We start from the raw sequence: 18,633 nt of genomic DNA on the forward strand, positions 1-18,633 counted from the left end.
TTTAGATGATGAGACATCTAAATCATTTCTTAGTGCTTTTAAGTTCAAACCTTTTGTTTAAGTATTACCTTTATAGGAAATTTTTTCAGTAGATTAGTGTAGATTTCAAGGGGAGGGCCGTTGAGGGATTCCATCCTACATCTAGATATAATATTACAGTCTCGCAAAAAAAAAAAAAAAAAAAAAAAAAAAAAAAAAAAAAAAATTGGATTATTGAAAAGCCCACTCACTTGAGGGTTCTTAATTACATATAGATTTTATGGATGAATAAAGAGGAGAAGCAGGTATGGCAAATCACAGTAGATAAATTATTTATGATAGAAATAACGAACTCAAGTAGTAGTTAAGATTGATGATACACCAATAGATGCTTACAACAAATGTCACTCAAAAATTCAAAGAATGGGGTCAAATGAATCTGCAACATAAGAACAAGGTATGTTCCAGAACTATGGTAACAAAAATACAATATGGACAAATTCTTCTGACATCCACAATTGGGCTAAGTACACTTTTTACCCAGTCAAATCTTAAACAATGAGATCACTGCATTGCTCGGATCGCCAACTTGTTGTCATCGAATATGGCAATTTATTGATGTGAAGAAGGCATACCATAGCAGCAGGGGTCACAACAAATAGTCAACTGCATCGAATAAATAGAGCAGCATCTAATGGGGAATGTACAGTTGCAGTTTTCATGATAACTATCTGTACTTCTAATGTTGCAGTTGGCTTGAAATCCTGCAGTTAAATCAATTCCAAAAATCTGCATGTCCTCCAATTAGACATCAAAACTTAGCACATTTCCCATAATAATCAAAGTTTCTCTATGCGTCGTCACTTGCAGACTTAGTCTTCATTGTTTAGACTCTTGCTGGGTGAACCTCTTTGTAACATGTGCTGAAGATCTTGCACAACTTCAGACATCAGCGGCCTAAACTCTGGTTGACTCTGCAAAATTACCACCTCATACATGTCAACTTGCAAGAAGTAGATATTGAGCCAAAAATATAATATCAAATCAAGAAGCACGCGGCACAGCTGACATTAAAATTAATTTGAGCTAAATTGGAAGTGAAAAACCAAGGTCCACTGTTAGATATTCATAATATAGTCTTATCTGACTTCAATCAACTGAAACTTTATTTTTTTCTCACTATATTAGTAGTAATTTCTCTTTAAAATCCTCTTTACAACCTTCAATCACATAGAAATTCATTATCTTCCACAGCTTGATGCCTTACGACTATTTCCCAATTTTCTAAATAGAGTAGAAAAAAACACTCATAATATTGTTCAAATGTCTGCAGAGCTAGGACTCCAAGGAGTACAATCAGTGTCTGGCTTCATTGAGAATGGCTGCATAGCAACACCCTAGTAAGATCATACCACTAATGCTCAGTTAATGGTGGACCAGTGAGAATCCGAGGCCAACCTCCAATAATTTTTCTAATTATTTTTCATATAGACATTCATATATTAACTACAATTGTTTTATTATGAAGTCGTGTGCCTAATACCCCAAATTTAATTGTTTAAAATGTAATCTTTATTTATCATTAGGATTGATTACAACTCTTTCCTGGGATTAAAAATAAAAATCTAGCAACCTTGAAATTTTTGTTATCCCCAAGGGCCCAACAAAAGACAGAAGCACTTAACAAAGCCGAAGTGAAGTTCCATTTTAAAACAATTAACCAATTGGCAATGGGAGGAGTAGCCCCGCTTGGTCATAACTGGAAGTTATTTGCTTCATCCTTTCATTGTGGGACAGGTAATACTCGCAGTTGCAGCTAACAATCTCCCCTTGATTGTGCCTTGAATGGAAGTGGATAGACAAGGACCCCAAACCATACAGAGTTCAGCCCTTAAAATGGCCCAAATAAAGATGACATCTATCAAACAGTGCAAACAGCCCAACTGATCCTAGCTATGATACCAGTTTGTTGTAACATAGTGGAGGGACAAGGGAAAGAAGCCTAATAACAAATGTTCCATCCTAAAACTAAATTGTTGACAAGTAGCTTATAAACTGGAAGTTCTTTGATCCATCTTTGAATGTGAGAAAAGAAATTACTCAAACATGTACAACATTGAGATATCATATCAATGCAAAGACCTTCAACATTACAGTTGACTATTAATCATTGAATTGAATCTCAGCTCTAATTTTACAAACATATTCTTTCAATTGATATTTTATGTACAAAGTAAAATGGAAAATGAGGCCATAATCTTACACTAAGATATCTGTTAACTAAATTTTCTTCCTTTTTGTGTATGTGAGTGTTTGTGTGAGTGTGGGTGGTGGGGTTATATGGAACATGAAATAACTAAAACTGATCATGGTGTATGCCAGGTATCTATATGTCCAGTCAATATATAAATGTTTGAACTGTAAATGCTCGCAAACACTATTTTTTTCGAAATTCAAAGGACAGATTCTGACAATTTGCTTTACACATATCAGCATATGATACGTAAAATGAATGCCTATCCTGACTCTTGCATAAAAATAGAGCTAACAACTTGAAATCATGAGCTAAAAGAAGGAGCAAGGAATCTTATTCACCTGAACACAACGTGAAATAATGTCAGCAAAGTGCGACAAGGATTTAGCTGGATACTGCCTATTGAGAGAAGGATCAACCATTCTCTGCAAAGCATCAATATCATGTAGCTGAGGAACTGCCCACCTCACCAAAAATTGTTCCCCACGAACCCGTGTCCTGGAGATGATTTTTTCATTAAACACAATATTTTAACAAAAAAAAGAGCTATGTGAATTAAAATATGTTTTTGAGCTATGGCATCTCTTACCTGTCATAAGACATTCGACCTGTCAATAGTTCTAACATAACCACTCCAAAGCTGTAAACATCACTTTGGGAAGTATATATTCCTGACTCAAATTCTGGAGCACCATAACCATAGGCTGATAACAGGTGTCCTGACAACTGAAAGTAAACAAAAGCAGTTGAGTACAAGACCAAAGTATGAAAGCCAATGAAAATAAATGATGTCTATTCTTACAAAGACTTCAATGTTTAAATAACCAAAGTTTTACCAGTGCCTATTAAATAAATAACATCCTAGTGTATCTTTATAAAGTTTGAGATAAAGAGGATACAAAATATACTCCCCTCTAAATATCATATGGAGTAAATAAAGAGAAAGTTGGCTACTTGATGGGTCCCCACACGAGTCAAAGAGAGAAAACAAAATAAAAATTAGTGTGGACACCTAAAAATGTCTCCCTAAAACCAAACCCGATGATAAACAACCTTTCACCGCAAATATTGGTCGAGTCGAGTATTTGATCTCGGGAGTGCTTAAAACCCATATTCAGTCAAACATATTCAATCTACAAATCAGTCTAAGAATTTATTCAAACTCAGTCCAACTCACATTTCAGCCCAAACCCTATTTAATTCATTTCGTTTTATTTATTAATTAAGCCCGATTAGTAAATAATAAAACCCTAAGCCTCAAATAAGTCCGGAATAGCCGAAACGGCGCCTAATTATCACGTACTTAATGCCTAAGAATAAGATAAAATGAATGTAGACCGAATTCAGGAAAACTGATTTGTCGTGCCACGGCAAAAATGCCGCGTCACGGCAAATTGTACCGTGTCGCGGCATTGCGCCGTGACACGACAATTTTTAGGTTTAATTTTTTCGCGGCGCTTCAATTTTAGGGTTCCGTGCTTCACCCCTCATATTTTCTCTATAAATACGAGGCTGATCCCTCAATTTCGGGGCACTAAACAATTCTCTCTTTTCCTCTTATACATCAAATCATTCTCTCTTTCTCTCTTATGCTCTAGCCTAAACACTAGCCTTCCCTATTCTTCAACAATACATCCCCTAAGCACTCCCTAAAGTCCGTACTTTACCCGAGGTTCTAAACTTAAACCAAGGCGTGAAAGGTAGAATTGTTTGAGGGTTTGGCCCCAAATTAAATCTACTTTTATTTAATTTAATTTACATTATTATTTAATTTTATTGAAGTTACTAACAATTATTCATGATGTAGCAATTTAAAGGAGCGCACGGAACGTGAGTAATTAATTAATTTAATTACTTATTTTATTTTACATTGCTAGTATCATGATTAGGGTTATTATGATTTGATTAGACTAACATTATTATGGCTAAAATGCTTTCAACGTTAATGATGATTTTATTATTGTAATGATCACCATATTGCATGTTTAAAGGGATATATAATTGAATATAACGCCTAATAAGATAATTTGGACGACCGGTTTAGGTCCCTTTTTAATCTTGTTGTTTAATCAAGTGATCACGATATTTTAGATTTATGTGTTGCATTGACAATCAACCAATTTAGCCTTATAATAGTTTGGAGCAAATTAAATCTTTGTTTGCATGCCTTTGAGATCGCAAGAATACGTTTCACAATAAGAATCAAGTAGAGGCCAATACGGGCGAACGTGACTCCATGGCTCACTTCGTACCATCATCCCTGATCCTCCTTTCATGATTCCGAACCATATGGAGTTAATAATCTCATGGATTATGAATGGGGTAGCCTTCCCACCATGCGAAGTTCAAACCTCGCCGGATGTGGAAAGCCTTCGATGGCTTCCTTATGAAAACATAAATTTTTAATTGGGTATAGACGGTATCTCTTTATTCTTTGTGATAAGAAAAAGGCCGAGTAGCTGCCGGTACTTCCTGGTCGGGAGTCGGTCCCACAGGTGGCCGATCATCGGTCCCCCTCCTAAGAGGGGGTTCCCAAGCAGAAGTGCAATCATTTGCGAAAGCTCTTTCTTTCCTACCATGGTGGTGGGTCAAAGCAGAGGCCCTTTCGTTTGAGCTAATTCCATCGAATGCTTTAAGAAGTTTAGGTCTCTCGAGCCTCAAGCCTTCTCTTCTATTCTAGTCTTCCCGGCGACCGGGGGTGAGGTGGGTGGTGGCCTGCACAATCAGGGCTGGGTCCCATTTGCTATCTTCCAGAGCGCGTGTGCTGCGCTTTGACTTAGTCCTCTAACTCTACCTTTAGTCGACCAACCACCATCTCTAGGTTTGTTTTTGTTAGGCATTGAACCTAGGGCAAGTATGTTTCTCATTGTGGTTCACCTTCATATTTTTTATTCTCTATGATCATCTTTAACCTTCACGGGTCAATCGTTGTTGCCTATCGTTGTCCCCTTTGTGGTTACCTTTTAATGATCTATAAACGGTTTACAAGTTTCTTAAATTTGTTGGCGGCTCCCTACTTTGTTTGTCCCTAATCGTTGTCCCTAATCATATATGTCAATTCCCACTTCCTATGAGTGCCAAGCATATTCACAACATGCTTAATGTAGGCGCACTTCGAATGACGCCTACAATTAGGAAAAGAAAAAGAAAAAAGAAATGGTTAAGAAGGAAAGAAAATGACTAGATTCCCCTTGTTGGAATATGCCTTGAATAGGTGTTTTGGAGAAGCTGGAGTTGTGTGTAGGCAAGGAAGATGCGACGAGGAGGCGAGCTCTAGGCAAGTGAGTTATAGTTCACTTGTCATCGTGGCTTGAGCGAGCTCCGGACGAGTAAGCTATAGCTCGGCCCTATGGTGTCCTGCGACAAGGGTGAGCTAGCTACTGAGCTATAGCTCGGCAGTCTGGTCTTGTTATAACTTATGGAATTATTACCTAATTTGGTTTTCTCCACATGAAAGCTATTAGAATTTACTTAGGGATTACTATTAAGGTTTTATTAGGGTTTCCTTATGTTATAAAAGGATTAAGGCTTTTCGTTCATGTAACCAATCCCACTTATGGGATTCAGGCTTTGATTTTATTTATAGTTACTTTCCTTATGTCATAAAAGGATCCTTTAGGTTTTGATCAATTAGATCACACCGTAGAGAGCCATTAGATTGAAGACTCCTTGTATTATTCTCTCATGCTTTCCCCATTATAGTGAAGAAGCTCTTAAATAATTTGACCGAATTATGTAAATCCGTATGTTCTTTGTTCTTCTTTATATTGCTTTCTTGTTCTTATTATTTTTCGTTGACTTGTTCCGCATTAATCAAATACTATTACAACCATACTTCCTAACACCCCCACCATCCCCCCCCCCACAACACACACACACACACACACACACACACACACAAACCCTTGTAATTTCTTATGAGAGTTAACAAAAAACAAAGTTTCTGGGTCTACAATATTGTTCATCCAAAATTATATAGAATAGGCTCTGCAAGAAGCAGAATAATGTCTGCAAGCATCTTTGAAGGGTTTTTACAAGGATGTGAATATCATGGTCTACTTAACCATCATTAATAGAGGAGGGATTCTGAATCACATAAGAAAAAGCAAGGTGCCCATAAGAATAATGTAGATGATTTTCGCTGTATTTTCTTACCTGGCTAACAGAACCAGATGCTATCAAAGATGCCAAGCCACAATCAGAGACCCGCACTTGCAGTTCATCATCAAGAAGAAGGTTTCCAGATTTGAAGTTTCTGTGTACAACAGGTGGTTCACAGACCTCATGCAGATACCTGGATTAGATATCAACCAAAAAAATAAATAAGAATACTCATCCATAACCAAACATAGAGAATGCTCCAAAGTGGATACTGAAAGAGTGGTTCAGAAGAACCCCACAAAATAAAGCTTCAAAGCAAAGTGATACGATTTTATGAATAATACGTAAATCAAGAGCTGCAAAATGATACGTAACTAAAGATATTTTTCTTGTAGTGGGGATGATATTGTGAATAATAATTATTGCACATTGGTTATAAAATTATCATAAAGTGGTCAAAAGTTACCTCAATATAAGTAAAAGTTATCAATGTTTTATTGATAAAAAATATTCTCTTTATAGTAAAAATCAAATCTTTGTGTGTGAAGGTACGAATATTACACCTATATGTTTTATCTCATGATCTGTTTATATTAAAATCATATCAGATTTAAGAATACTCCAAAGCAGGTTGAAAGTTACCCCAAATTGGCTAAAAGTTACCTAAAATTATTGTAAACCGGGTGTACACAAAATATTTTGAAGAAATTATTAATGGTCAAACATGTTTTTGGTGACTGCAAAATAAGCAAATGCAACAAACACTTACGGAAGAAGGGAGTATTATCCTTAATGATGCATTGTAATTATCAGATCACCAATAAAGCAAGAATTTTAGGACCATATTTAGCTAATTGCAGAAAAACATCTACTTACTCCAAGGCTCTTGCAGCTCCAAGTGCCATCTGCATACGAATATTCCAAGAAAGCTTCTTCATGTATTCATCATCTGAGTGCAGTGCATCCTGTAGAGTCCCATTACTACAATACTCGTAAATCAAGAGCCGCTGACTGTGCTCTGAGCAGTATCCCACCAGTTCCACAACATTTACATGTCGAATTCTATCAATGTTATTTACAAGCTCAAGAAATTCGTGGTCTTTCAGGCGGCTAGAAACACCCTTGTCAAGTTTCTTGACTGCCAGTAGCTGCATATCAAACCACAGATACCAAGTTAAAAAAATGTTTGTAAGAGAAATTTAGACAAGCTGATTAGCTGGCCACCCATCTCACAGTCGTGGCAGAGTGGCAGACAGATATATAGTTAAGTGGGTTCGTTTTGTTGATTGTTGAAGTGTTGACGCATATGTTTACACAAAGAAAAATTATTTTACTCCAAGTGGGTTCATTAAAGTATTAAACCCACTTGCTTCACAATGTGGTTCTGCCAATGCTCACAGCCATACATGATAAACCCTCTCATAACCCTCCACAAGCTCCACAATTAATACAAGCACATGCATGTACCTTTAAAATAGCCAACCAGTTTTGCTGCATTTGCTAGCTCAATTCATCATCAAAGATTTCTCTTAAGACTAAGACATCATCAAAGATGGACTGACATGAAATAACAGATTTTCAACATTTCAATGCAACATCAGGTATGAAATTTATTCAAACTACAGTTTCTATCATAATCTGTCACAAGACTCACAACTAGTATACACACTAAGAGATGCTATATTGCTATTGCACACGGCTTAGGGGATTTTTTAAGACTCGAACACTGTCTTGATCAATTATTGAATATTTTCAAATCTTGCTTCTCTCATATTCTGTAATATAACAATTGAAATGCTAATAAGTATACTTCCATAAACTTTTGGCATAGTAGTCATTTTGGCAATATTGCAATTACAATTTGCAAGAAAAAGATATTCAAAACCACAAGCCACTGCTCATTTTGTGATCCAGGGAACACAAAAGCAATTTGTAACAGAATATTCAGCAGGATCATAATGTTGCAGGTTGCAATGTTTGCAATTAAATTGGAGCACAAAGACAGCTACTGTTAATCTCCACAAATACAGCCTCCAATATTGATCATTATATTACAAGGAAAAAGTAACCATTTTATTTTTATAGGTGCAGCCAACTTCCCAGATACCACAGAAAACATGCACTCAATACATAACAAAGAAAGTTAAGAGTCAAAACAAAAGCTAGACCAAGTAATATGACCATTGTCAACAGAAGATTAGATCAGAGGCCCTTCTTCAGACTTCCAATTTCCAAGATAGAAGCTAGAGCATAAAAAATCTAAGTGCTACTTAGCTCATGATAGAATATCATACCTTTCCATTAGGGAGCTCTGCCCGATATACAGTTCCAAGCATGCCATTTCCTAAGAGATTATCTTGTGTAAAGCTGTTAGTATACTGCTGAAGTGAAGCAATTGTGAAAGATTTCACTGATGTCATGGGAAGAGGCCTAGAGGAAGTCTTTGCAGCAACAGATCCTGTTGACCCGATGGGCTTCACAATAACTTTTTCAGTGGAAAATGGAAGAGGTGGTGGTGGTGGTGGAGGTGGCGGAGGAGGTGGGGGATTGATCATGAAATCAATGTCACTAAAGCTCATATCACTGTCAAGCTTCCTTAACGGGACTGTTGATCTTTGAGAATAAAGCCCCTCTTCACTATGCTGTTTTGCAATCGCAGCAGTTGTCCTAACTTCTGCTCGCGGCTCTTCTTTAATTTCAACAACAGCATCTTTTTGAGCTGACCACAGAATTTCAGAATTAGTTGATAAGAGTAATGTAGCATTGTAGCTAGCAACTCAGTTAGAGCAGTATGTCTCCATTCTCTAAGATAAATAGATAGAAACACTCAACAAATGTAGGCTTACCTTTCTCAGGCTGATTGTAAGGTAAACGTGATGGGGGATTGTTGGGAGGGTAATCTCTTGGACCCATATATGGTTGGATTTCATGTCTCTTTGTAGTTCGGAAATAGTCTTTACTTCTGCTAAAACACCATGGTAAGCATAGCAAAAGTGCCAAAACCATGATAATAAACCCAATCACCGAAGCAATTGATATCCCAACAATTCTTTTCGTTTTTGAGGCCTGTGCTTTCTTTTCAGTATTTGGATCCTGCTGAGTAGACGATGGAGCCGTGCGAGTTCCAGGCCTCTGTCCAGAACCAGAAGTTGAGCTAGAGTTGGAAGAAATAATGCCAGAACCAGGAGAAGTGCTAGAATTGGAAGGAGTTGTGCCAGAACTGGGAGATGTTGTTCCTGAATGAGGTGGGGGCTGAGTTGGTGCCCCTGGAAAAAAAGGTGAAGGCGTCACAGGGGAAGCTGTTGGTGATGACGCTGGAGAGACAGAGGTGTTAAAAGAATTCCCATCCCTCCTGCATAAATAGTATAATACTAGCATGATTAGGCCAGAAAGTCCTAGAATACATGAGTGAAAACCACTTGCTGTGTTATAAATTATCATAATATCATTGCAAGAATAGTCATGATCTGCTATAAATAGTGACCGAACAAGAGAAATGCTAATTGTTGACTGAAAAATTAAATAAAAGATGTTGACATGCTATTCACTAATTCACATAGAGTGGGCTTTGCAGTACTTCATTACAAAAGGAACGACAATCCTATGAAGTACTGATGCATCACTAAGACAGATTCACGTTTTTTCAAAACTTATCAACAATAGACTTTCAATTTTTTGAGCAACAATCTTACTACAAAAAAAGATAGCAGAACTCAAGCTCAATGGTGACTATAGCTGTATACTACATAGCATGTTATGCTACAACAACATTTGCAAGATACACCAACATAGCCAACATAGGAAAAAAAAAAAAAAAAAAAAAAAAAAAAGATGGAAAATACAACATAAAAAAAAAAATTGCTAAGTAGAAAATACTAGCAATAGAGCTCTCACTTGAAGCTGGGAATACTCAGCAACTTGTCAGGTATAGGTCCAGAGAATTGGTTGTTCGCTATATCCCTAATCAAAGAGGGAAAAAAATGATCGAGTCAACTATCAACAAAGCAAATCAGAAATTTGAAACGAAGATGAAGTATTCATGTTAATATTTGTTTCAAAGAGAGTAAATAGAAGAGTACAAATCTTGCAGGGGAAGATCCTGAAGAACATCAAGTGTCCCAGACAGCTGATTGTCTTGCAAGTGTCTGCATAAACAGAGCTGGTTTCACTACATAAAAGTGCAGATGAATAATGAATTTAGAGCTTAAAGGAGAGGGAGAACTCACAGGCTGACTAGAGAAGACAAATTCTCCATCGAAGGAGGCAGCTCTCCACTCAAACTGTTTTGACCCAAATCACTGTAGAAAAAAGCATTTCAATCCTCAATTATGATTGGAAGAGTGGAATTAAAACCTAGTAGAATCAGATTATTTACATGCTGGTCAAAGCTGAAGGAGATTGAAAGCCATCTGGTAGTTCTCCAGTAAGATGGTTGGCATTAAGTTTCCTATAAAACATAATATTCTAAGCAAATCGATAAAGATGTCTCCAGGAGATAATATAATATTCCCAAAACAAAAGGAGTAATAAAAAGAGCTTACAATGTAGCAAGAGCGGGAAGAGCGGATATAGTGCTTGGGATGCTTCCAGTTAGATTATTACTTGAAAGTAAACTGGAAAGGTAAAGACTATCAGTTGTTTTGCATCACACGATACATATTTAAGATATTTTGATGTGCACTTACAATGTGACCAAGGAAGCTGGCAAACTGGATGGAACACTTCCACCAATATGGTTGTTGCTCAGATCACTGTAAAAGAAAAGTAGCTATCATGGCATGACCAGCTCAAAAAGGAAAGATATCACTTAACACAACACAGCCAAATGGCGATATTTGGAACGTATGCAGTACAAATTTGAGGAGGCACCCATCATATTTTATCACGAAAGCATAAGAAACCAAACATCAAAGCTCACAATGATTTGGAAAATTCTACAAATAATTATTGGTAAACAGGATGATTATTTTATGCAACTTGTGGAAATGAAAGCTCAGAAAATTACTCCAAGACTTGAATTTTTTCTCAAAATCACCTAGAAATGAACATGGAGTCAATAACAGGGTCAAGTTACAAGTCCATACAGCAAAGAGAGAGATCTTACATTGATTTAATAGATGTGAATAATCCTATGCTGTCACCCAATTCACCACCCAAATCGGCTCCAACAAGATTTCTGTAAAGAACATATACGGACTGTAATTACCTAGACTGAGGAGGTTACATTCTTTACACGATGTAGAGTTGGAGCGAAGAAGAATTGTTTTTACATTGAATTTATGTTTGAAGCATCACACTGGACGCCTTGCCAAGCATCACCACATGGATCTCCCGCAGCAGCAACCCATCCAGGGAGATTTGGAGAACCCAAAGCAGCATATAAGCTGTTAATTGCAGCAACTATGTTGAAACAACATATTGTAACTTTTAATTAGACACATGCACACTTGTTCGGCATTCAAAATAAAGAGTCAAATGCGTAGACATAAGAATTCAAATATTAAACAAAAAAAATATATATATATAATAATAATAATAATAATAATAATAATAAATTAATTAATTAATAAAAAAATAAAAAAGAAGCAGACATCAAGACAATATAGACTGGTGGCTATTTATTGTTGTTGATGAGTATAATACTACAATGTATAGCACAATGTACACCTCAATAAACTAGCTAGTAGAAAGCTTACAGGACAAAGAACAGATATCAAACTGAGCAATTTACTCAATTAGCCAAGGTAACCACCTCAACCCCGAGGTGGTAGCCAGTGCCATAGAGCTTTATTATCCACAAATGCCATTATTAACGGCAATATTTATTAATGTTGTTGTGGATCTCATACGTACGTCGGGAAATCTAGAAGAAAATCTTTCTGGTCTTCTTAAGCTATTCTATGGACAATTGTGACCACTTTGAGCTACTTTATGAACAATTGTGATATGAAAATTAGTCAATAAATAAAAGTTGAGTGGATTCTTTAGGAAAGTTGATAAAATTCAATTACACATATACACCTTAGGGAATTAGTCCTGTGGCAATCAATAATGATTACCATGAACAATATACATCAAGAGAAGCACCCTGGTTTTTGTAGTTCAAATTTTCGAAATTGAATACTGCTTTAACTCCCCTTCAATGCTAAATAAAATTGACCACCTACCTACTTATCCCATGCTATAAGCGGCATTAAGAAACATACACTTCAAATAATACAATCAACTTGGTTTCACAAAACAGAAAAACGCCAAGAAAACCATTGAAATTGATAGATGAACTAAATTGCTAGGATAACACTTACCATCACTGGGATTTGTTGACCCATAGGCAAAATGCAGCAGAAAAACGAACACGAAAACAAAGGAAACTTCAGCCCAGATCTTTACACCTGGGCAGTTCATCATACGTATCTTCCAACCCATTCATCCAATGCTCAACCTCTTTGATAACCCACTTCAATCCCTCAAATCTACAAATCTAACTAAAATGCAGCAACAACTTTTAATCTGTAAATTCAAGGTAACACAATAAACATAAAAACACTGCCTCAACTGTAATAATTTCAGCAAATTAAATTCTAACTTTAACCTGATAAAGCATCAAATTAATACACCTAAATTTATCAGTAACTTATCAAATTCAACAACCCCACAAAATTAATTTAGTAATTCTCTTATATTTTCGAATTGACACACTCCAAAAATTGTTACAGAAAATACAGATCAAACCATATAATATACAAATAATCAAAATAAACCAACCCACCTTCAAAACTTCAAAAGGCAAAAAACCCACCATTATAAAAAAAAATCAACAAAATAATCAGAAAGACAAACAACAACCAAGATAATCTAGAGAGAGAAAATAAAAATAAAAATAAAAAACTAGAGAGAGAAAGCAAATCAAGTGGACAAACCAAGTAAAAATCAGTGATAAAAATGCAGATGCTCAACTACCCAGAGAATGTTTTAGTATGTTGTTTTCCTTGTATAACTGTAATAGCTGAAAGCTATGAAATGAATGCATCAATGAAGAGAGAGAAAGTAAGAGAGAGAAAAAACGGCATAATGAAAGAGAAAGCTTAATTGATAGCTTGAAAAGAGCTGGAAAGAAAGTAAAAGGGTTAGAAAGTTAGAGAGAGAAAGAGTGAAAGGTGAGAATTTAGAGAGAGAAACAAACAAACAGACAAACAAAGTGAAAGAGAAGCTGCTCTGAAACTCTCCTATGCTGCATCAAATTTGCCAAAGCAAAGCACCATTTTTTTCAACATCTTTTTTTTTTTTTTTTTTTTTTTTTGGGATTGAGTATTTTTTTTTTTTTTAATGTAATTATTTCTGGGTTTTTTATTGGGTGTTGAACTGGATTATGTGTTAAAAATGACTAGTAGAGTAGACCAGAGTACCAATTGTAGTATCTTTATCTTACTTTATTTATTTTGTTGAGTAAGCTGTGTACGCTAAGGAAACGGATAGACATCTTTTTGAAACAAACAAATAAAATATAATTCCGTTTTGAAAGTTTGACGTCTAAAAACTTTGAAAATAATGCTTCTTTCGTTTTTGAAGTGACATACTCCATCTTAAATTTTGGGTGAAATTTCAAGACAATTATCTAGGGTGGTTTGTTGAACAATTAAATATTAAAATGTGATCTCTAAAAAAATTGTAAGAAAAAATAATTAATAAAGAACGCGGTTATGAGGAAAGAGAAATAAATATATGGAGTACCTCGTAACATGTAATCTATTAATTATTACTAAAACAAAACGTTACTGACGTTATCATTGTCCACATGTCACTTATATAATAAATTTTTTCCCGCCTAAATGCAAGTATGATGTCATCTTTTTTTTTTTCTTTTTTTGAAGCTACCATATTTAACAATATTGAAATTTGAATATTAGAAGCTTCCACATTACAACTACAACGTATCACTTTATCTTTAAAAAATGAAACAATTGTAAATAGCACACTTAGAATGGAGTCCTACATTGAAATACAAGTATGTATTAGGCGACGTTAAATAGGTATTATATCATAATTTTTGATTAGGGGATTTTTATCCACCAAGCGCCGTTTGACAAGTGGACCAACCAGGTTCCGCCACGCGTCCTCCACGGACCACTTAAGACACGCCACGTGTCCACCCATGCCAAATGGGACAACCGGCCATCAAGGCCCATTTCAGTCTAGAAGCCCGATCGGCCCTAGGTTTACCTTAAACCTAGAGAGTTGCACGCTTCCCAAGGCTATAAATACTCGATTAATCCTCATTAATCAAGGGACCGAATAATTAACGGAACAGAGGAGAAACATTACGGAACACACTAATAACCGGCTGATCTCGCTAGCAAAGCAGATTACCTACATTAAATACTCTCACCTAGAGAGACCTTATTACTTTAATTTCTGTATTAATTACTCCTTAATCAGGTACTAACTTGACCGTTGGAGGCGGAGCTCTCAGGAGTCTCCGTTATTTTGCAGGTACAGGCGTCCGGTTCCAGTCTCGGAATTGTAGCTCTCCCGCAGGACATCAGAAAACCCCAAAACATTTGGCGCCGTCTGTGGGGAGAGTACTTCAGAGATGGCATCCAAGTCTGTACCGACCCCAGAAGAGAGGCGTCCCCTAGACGACCCTCAAGTTCAGTCGGACCATGATACCGAAAGTGAATTTGAAGTTGAAACTCATACAGCTCCAGACGGGACCCTAAGGGCCCGCCGTACCCGTCATACTGAAATAAGGGAACGGGAGTATCTTCAAACAGGAAGCGAGCCAGCAGGCGCACCTTGCTCGGCAACAGCCGACTGATGGGTCTGCTCCCATCACAAGGAACGAACTCATGACCTTCATGAGGGGATTCAAGGGAGAGATCCAAGAGTTGATCAACAAAAAACCGCCTGCTTCAGTCAAAGAGCAGGCGGCCAAAAAACCTTCCACTTCACTGAAGAGGAAGCCAGTTCAAGGGCGAGAGGCGACTCCCCATCCTAAATCTAAGAAGCGGGAGCCGTCTGCTCTTGATTTCACAAAACTCCGTTATCCTACGGGAAATAGGAAACCGGTTCGTCATATTCAGGCGGACGGGTCAAAGCAAACGTTCACAGATGCTCGGCACCTGCTAGAGCAGAAGAAGAGTGACCGATTATCAGAGTCGGCTTCTACTTCAAATTTTCAGGACAGTTTGCGAAATGCCTCGATGAGGCCAACTCAGTCGTACCATGAGAGTCAGTCAGGCGGCACCTCCCGTCAGTCTGGCTTTCATAGTGCGCAGGCGGTACCAAATTTGCCATTTGTGCCGCAACAACAATATTTTATGCAGCCACCTCCATTTGGTGGACCTGCAGCAAAAAACGTCCAACCTATGGACTGGCAGCTACGGCTGCTTAGACTTGGTGAACAGCCGTCGGCCTTCTCCAAGGAAATTACTGAAGCCGCTCAGCCGGCCAAAGTAAAAAATGTTTTAGTAGGCGCCTATGATGGCACTACTAACCCGGAAGACCATCTGATGGCATTCACCAACCTGATGTACCTTCAAGGGTTGGATGATCCCACTTGGTGCAAGTGTTTCCCAGCAACTCTCAAGGGAATTGCACAGCAATGGTTCGGCAACCTGCCGACTGGTTGTGTAAACAGTTTCAGGACGCTTGCTTACTTATTTGCCTCCAACTTTGCAATGAACATCCCTGCGAAGAAAACGACCCTTGATTTGGGAACAATTCAGCAGGGTGAAAAGGAGGGGCTTCGTTCCTACATCAGGCGGTTCAACCTGATGAGAATACAGATTCAAGGGTTACCGGATGAGGTAGCTTATACTGACTTTTTTAGAGGTCTCAAAGACGGGTCTACCTTCAAATTTGATTTAGTTCGAAAAAGGGTGGCGACTCTTCAAGAGGCCTTGATTGAAGCAGAAGCCTATATACAGGCGACTGATCTGTGTACAATGAAACAGTCGGACGGGAAGAGGTTCGACAATAGAGAAGGACGACAGAAACAGTCGTCCAACAAAGATGAAAAAAGAAAAGGGGTCTGGGCGGCTGATTCCTCTAAACAGCCGGCCAAGAAGAAAAAGGAATTCAAACCATACTCCCCAAAGTATGTGTTTAACAAGGATAACCAGTTTATCCTAAAAGAAATAAAGGGACGGCTCTCAATTGAGAAACCGCTCCCCATGAAGGGTTCTGCGAGCAACCGGAACCAAGACAAAATCTGTGCTTATCATGATGACATTGGTCATCACACCAACGACTACATTAGTCTCATGCGGTACCTAGACCGCTTGGCTGATCAAGGTGATCTTGACACTTATGTCAAGAAATCTACGGGGAATACTTCCTCAAAAAAGCAGTCGGCCAAAAAGAATCAACAGGCCGACAGTTCCGATACAGATGATGCAGTCGTCTACACCATTGCAGGCGGCTTCTCAGGAGGCGGCCCCACTATTAGGGGCAACAAAGATAATATAAGGCGGTTAGATGTAAATTCCGTTCACCAAGAACGACCGTCCAAATATACATTTCCTGAGATTGTCATCACTGAAGAGGATCTAGGAGGAATAAGGGGGCCGCATGACGACCCTCTCGTTATTGAATGTAAAGTGGCCAACCAGAGAGTTGGTCGAATCCTCATAGATACTGGGAGCTCTTCAGATCTCATCAGCAGCAAATGTCTGTCAAAACTGAAATATCAGACGGACTGCATACATCCGGCCTCCCACCCTTTAATAGGGTTTGGAGGAGGAGTCGTCCACCCACTGGGACGAGTTGATCTACCCGTCCGCCTGGGCGAAAAAGGGGAAGGACGACACATGGTAGTCCGATTCCTAGTTGTAGAGGAACTCTCTGCCTACAACATGATTCTGGGTCGCCCAACCCTGAATAGTGCCAAGGCTGTTATAATCCCGTCACTTATGCTGCTTAAGTTTGAAAGGGACAATGGAACAGTCGGCTCCCTAAGGGGAGATCAGAGGATGGCCCGAGAGTGCTATCTCTCGGATGTCAAACCCACTGCTAAGGCCACTGGGTCAAGTGGAGAAAAAACAGACCTTGACAATGTCAAGGAAAGTGCGCCTGTTCAAGAAACAGGCGACAGAAAAAGAAAGGCGTCCCAGACAGAGTCCGCCAGAAAGGCAAGAAAATAGCAATCATTGGCAGAGGACCGGCCGGATGAGTTCCGCCCTCAGCCGGCTGGTGAGCATACGGACCTGATATTAGACGACTCCCGCCCTGACCGAACAGTCAAAGTTGGGACGACTGCTCTGAGAAACCTTGGTGATGACTTTCACAACCTGTTGAAAGAATACAAGGACATCTTTGCATTTGAAGTCCATGAAATGCCAGGCATTAGTCCTGATCTGGCAGTACACAAACTCGCTGTGGATCCGAAAAAGAAGCCGGTACGGCAAAAGAAGCGGAACCATGGTGAAGAAAGAGGTCAGGCGGCCGCCGCCGAAGTCAAAAAATTACTTGATGCAGGGTTCATTCGGCAATGTTACTTCCCAGATTGGGTTGCAAATGTGGTACTTGTTAAAAAGCCGAATGGCACCTGGCGAATGTGTGTAGACTACACAGACTTGAACAAGGCGTGCCCCAAAGACAGTTACCCTCTGCCCAAAATTGATAACCTGGTCGACTCAACAGCCGGCCATGCCTTGATGAGTTTTATGGACGCCTATTCTGGTTTTCATCAAATTCCTTTGTGGAAGAAAGATCAGGAGAAGACGGCCTTCGTCACTGATCAGGGATTATACTGTTATACGGTCATGCCGTTTGGTCTTAAGAATGCCCCGGCTACATTCCAACGAATGATAAACACAGTGTTCTTTGATCAGATTGGGAGAAACGTCGAGGCATACATTGATGATATGATTGTTAAGACTAAACTTCAGAAAGATCATCTGACGGACCTCCGAGAAACTTTCGCCACACTCAGGCGGCACCATGTCATGCTCAATCCCAAGAAATGTGTATTTGGAGTTGAGTCTGGGAAATTTCTCGGATTCCTTATCAACCAGAGAGGAATAGAGGCGAACCCTGAGAAGGTACAGGCGGTCATTGACATGCAGTCGCCTCGTACCGTCCGAGAGGTTCAGAAGTTAACAGGTTGTCTGGCGGCCTTGGGAAGATTTCTAAGCCGATCAGGCGACAAATGCCTATACTTTTTCCAGGCAATTAAGAAAAAGGCAAGGTTTGAATGGGGGCCGGATGCTGAGGCCGCCTTCCAGAAATTAAAGGTTCACTTGCATTCCTTGCCAAGGCTGGTCAGCCCTTTGCCCAAAGAAAATCTCTACATGTACCTG

The 18,633-nt window shown here is 38.6% G+C and overlaps 1 protein-coding gene across 2 annotated transcripts; it reads right to left on the reverse strand.

Annotated features, from left to right (window-relative positions):
* Positions 1-287: 287 nt before the first annotated feature.
* Positions 288-13,845, reverse strand: LOC110734051 (protein STRUBBELIG-RECEPTOR FAMILY 3-like). 2 transcript variants are annotated; one of them, XM_021914111.1, is made up of 17 exons: positions 13,255-13,845; positions 12,640-12,844; positions 11,605-11,734; positions 11,439-11,510; positions 11,020-11,085; positions 10,876-10,947; positions 10,710-10,781; positions 10,561-10,632; positions 10,414-10,479; positions 10,229-10,294; positions 9,181-9,686; positions 8,629-9,053; positions 7,211-7,482; positions 6,389-6,527; positions 2,823-2,959; positions 2,575-2,731; positions 288-953 (listed from the first exon to the last, which is right to left on the reverse strand). In XM_021914111.1, exons 2-17 carry the CDS (start codon positions 12,758-12,760, stop codon positions 852-854), a joined length of 2,475 nt encoding a protein of 824 aa, XP_021769803.1. In that variant the 5' UTR covers positions 12,761-12,844; positions 13,255-13,845; the 3' UTR covers positions 288-851. The 2 variants fall into 2 exon arrangements, with proteins under 2 accessions (XP_021769803.1, XP_021769804.1); XM_021914112.1 differs by lacking the exon at positions 10,710-10,781.
* Between the last annotated feature and the right edge of the window lie 4,788 nt (positions 13,846-18,633).

Source organism: Chenopodium quinoa, unplaced genomic scaffold (assembly GCF_001683475.1).
Source record: "Chenopodium quinoa cultivar QQ74 unplaced genomic scaffold, ASM168347v1, whole genome shotgun sequence".
Taxonomy (NCBI): domain Eukaryota; kingdom Viridiplantae; phylum Streptophyta; class Magnoliopsida; order Caryophyllales; family Amaranthaceae; genus Chenopodium; species Chenopodium quinoa.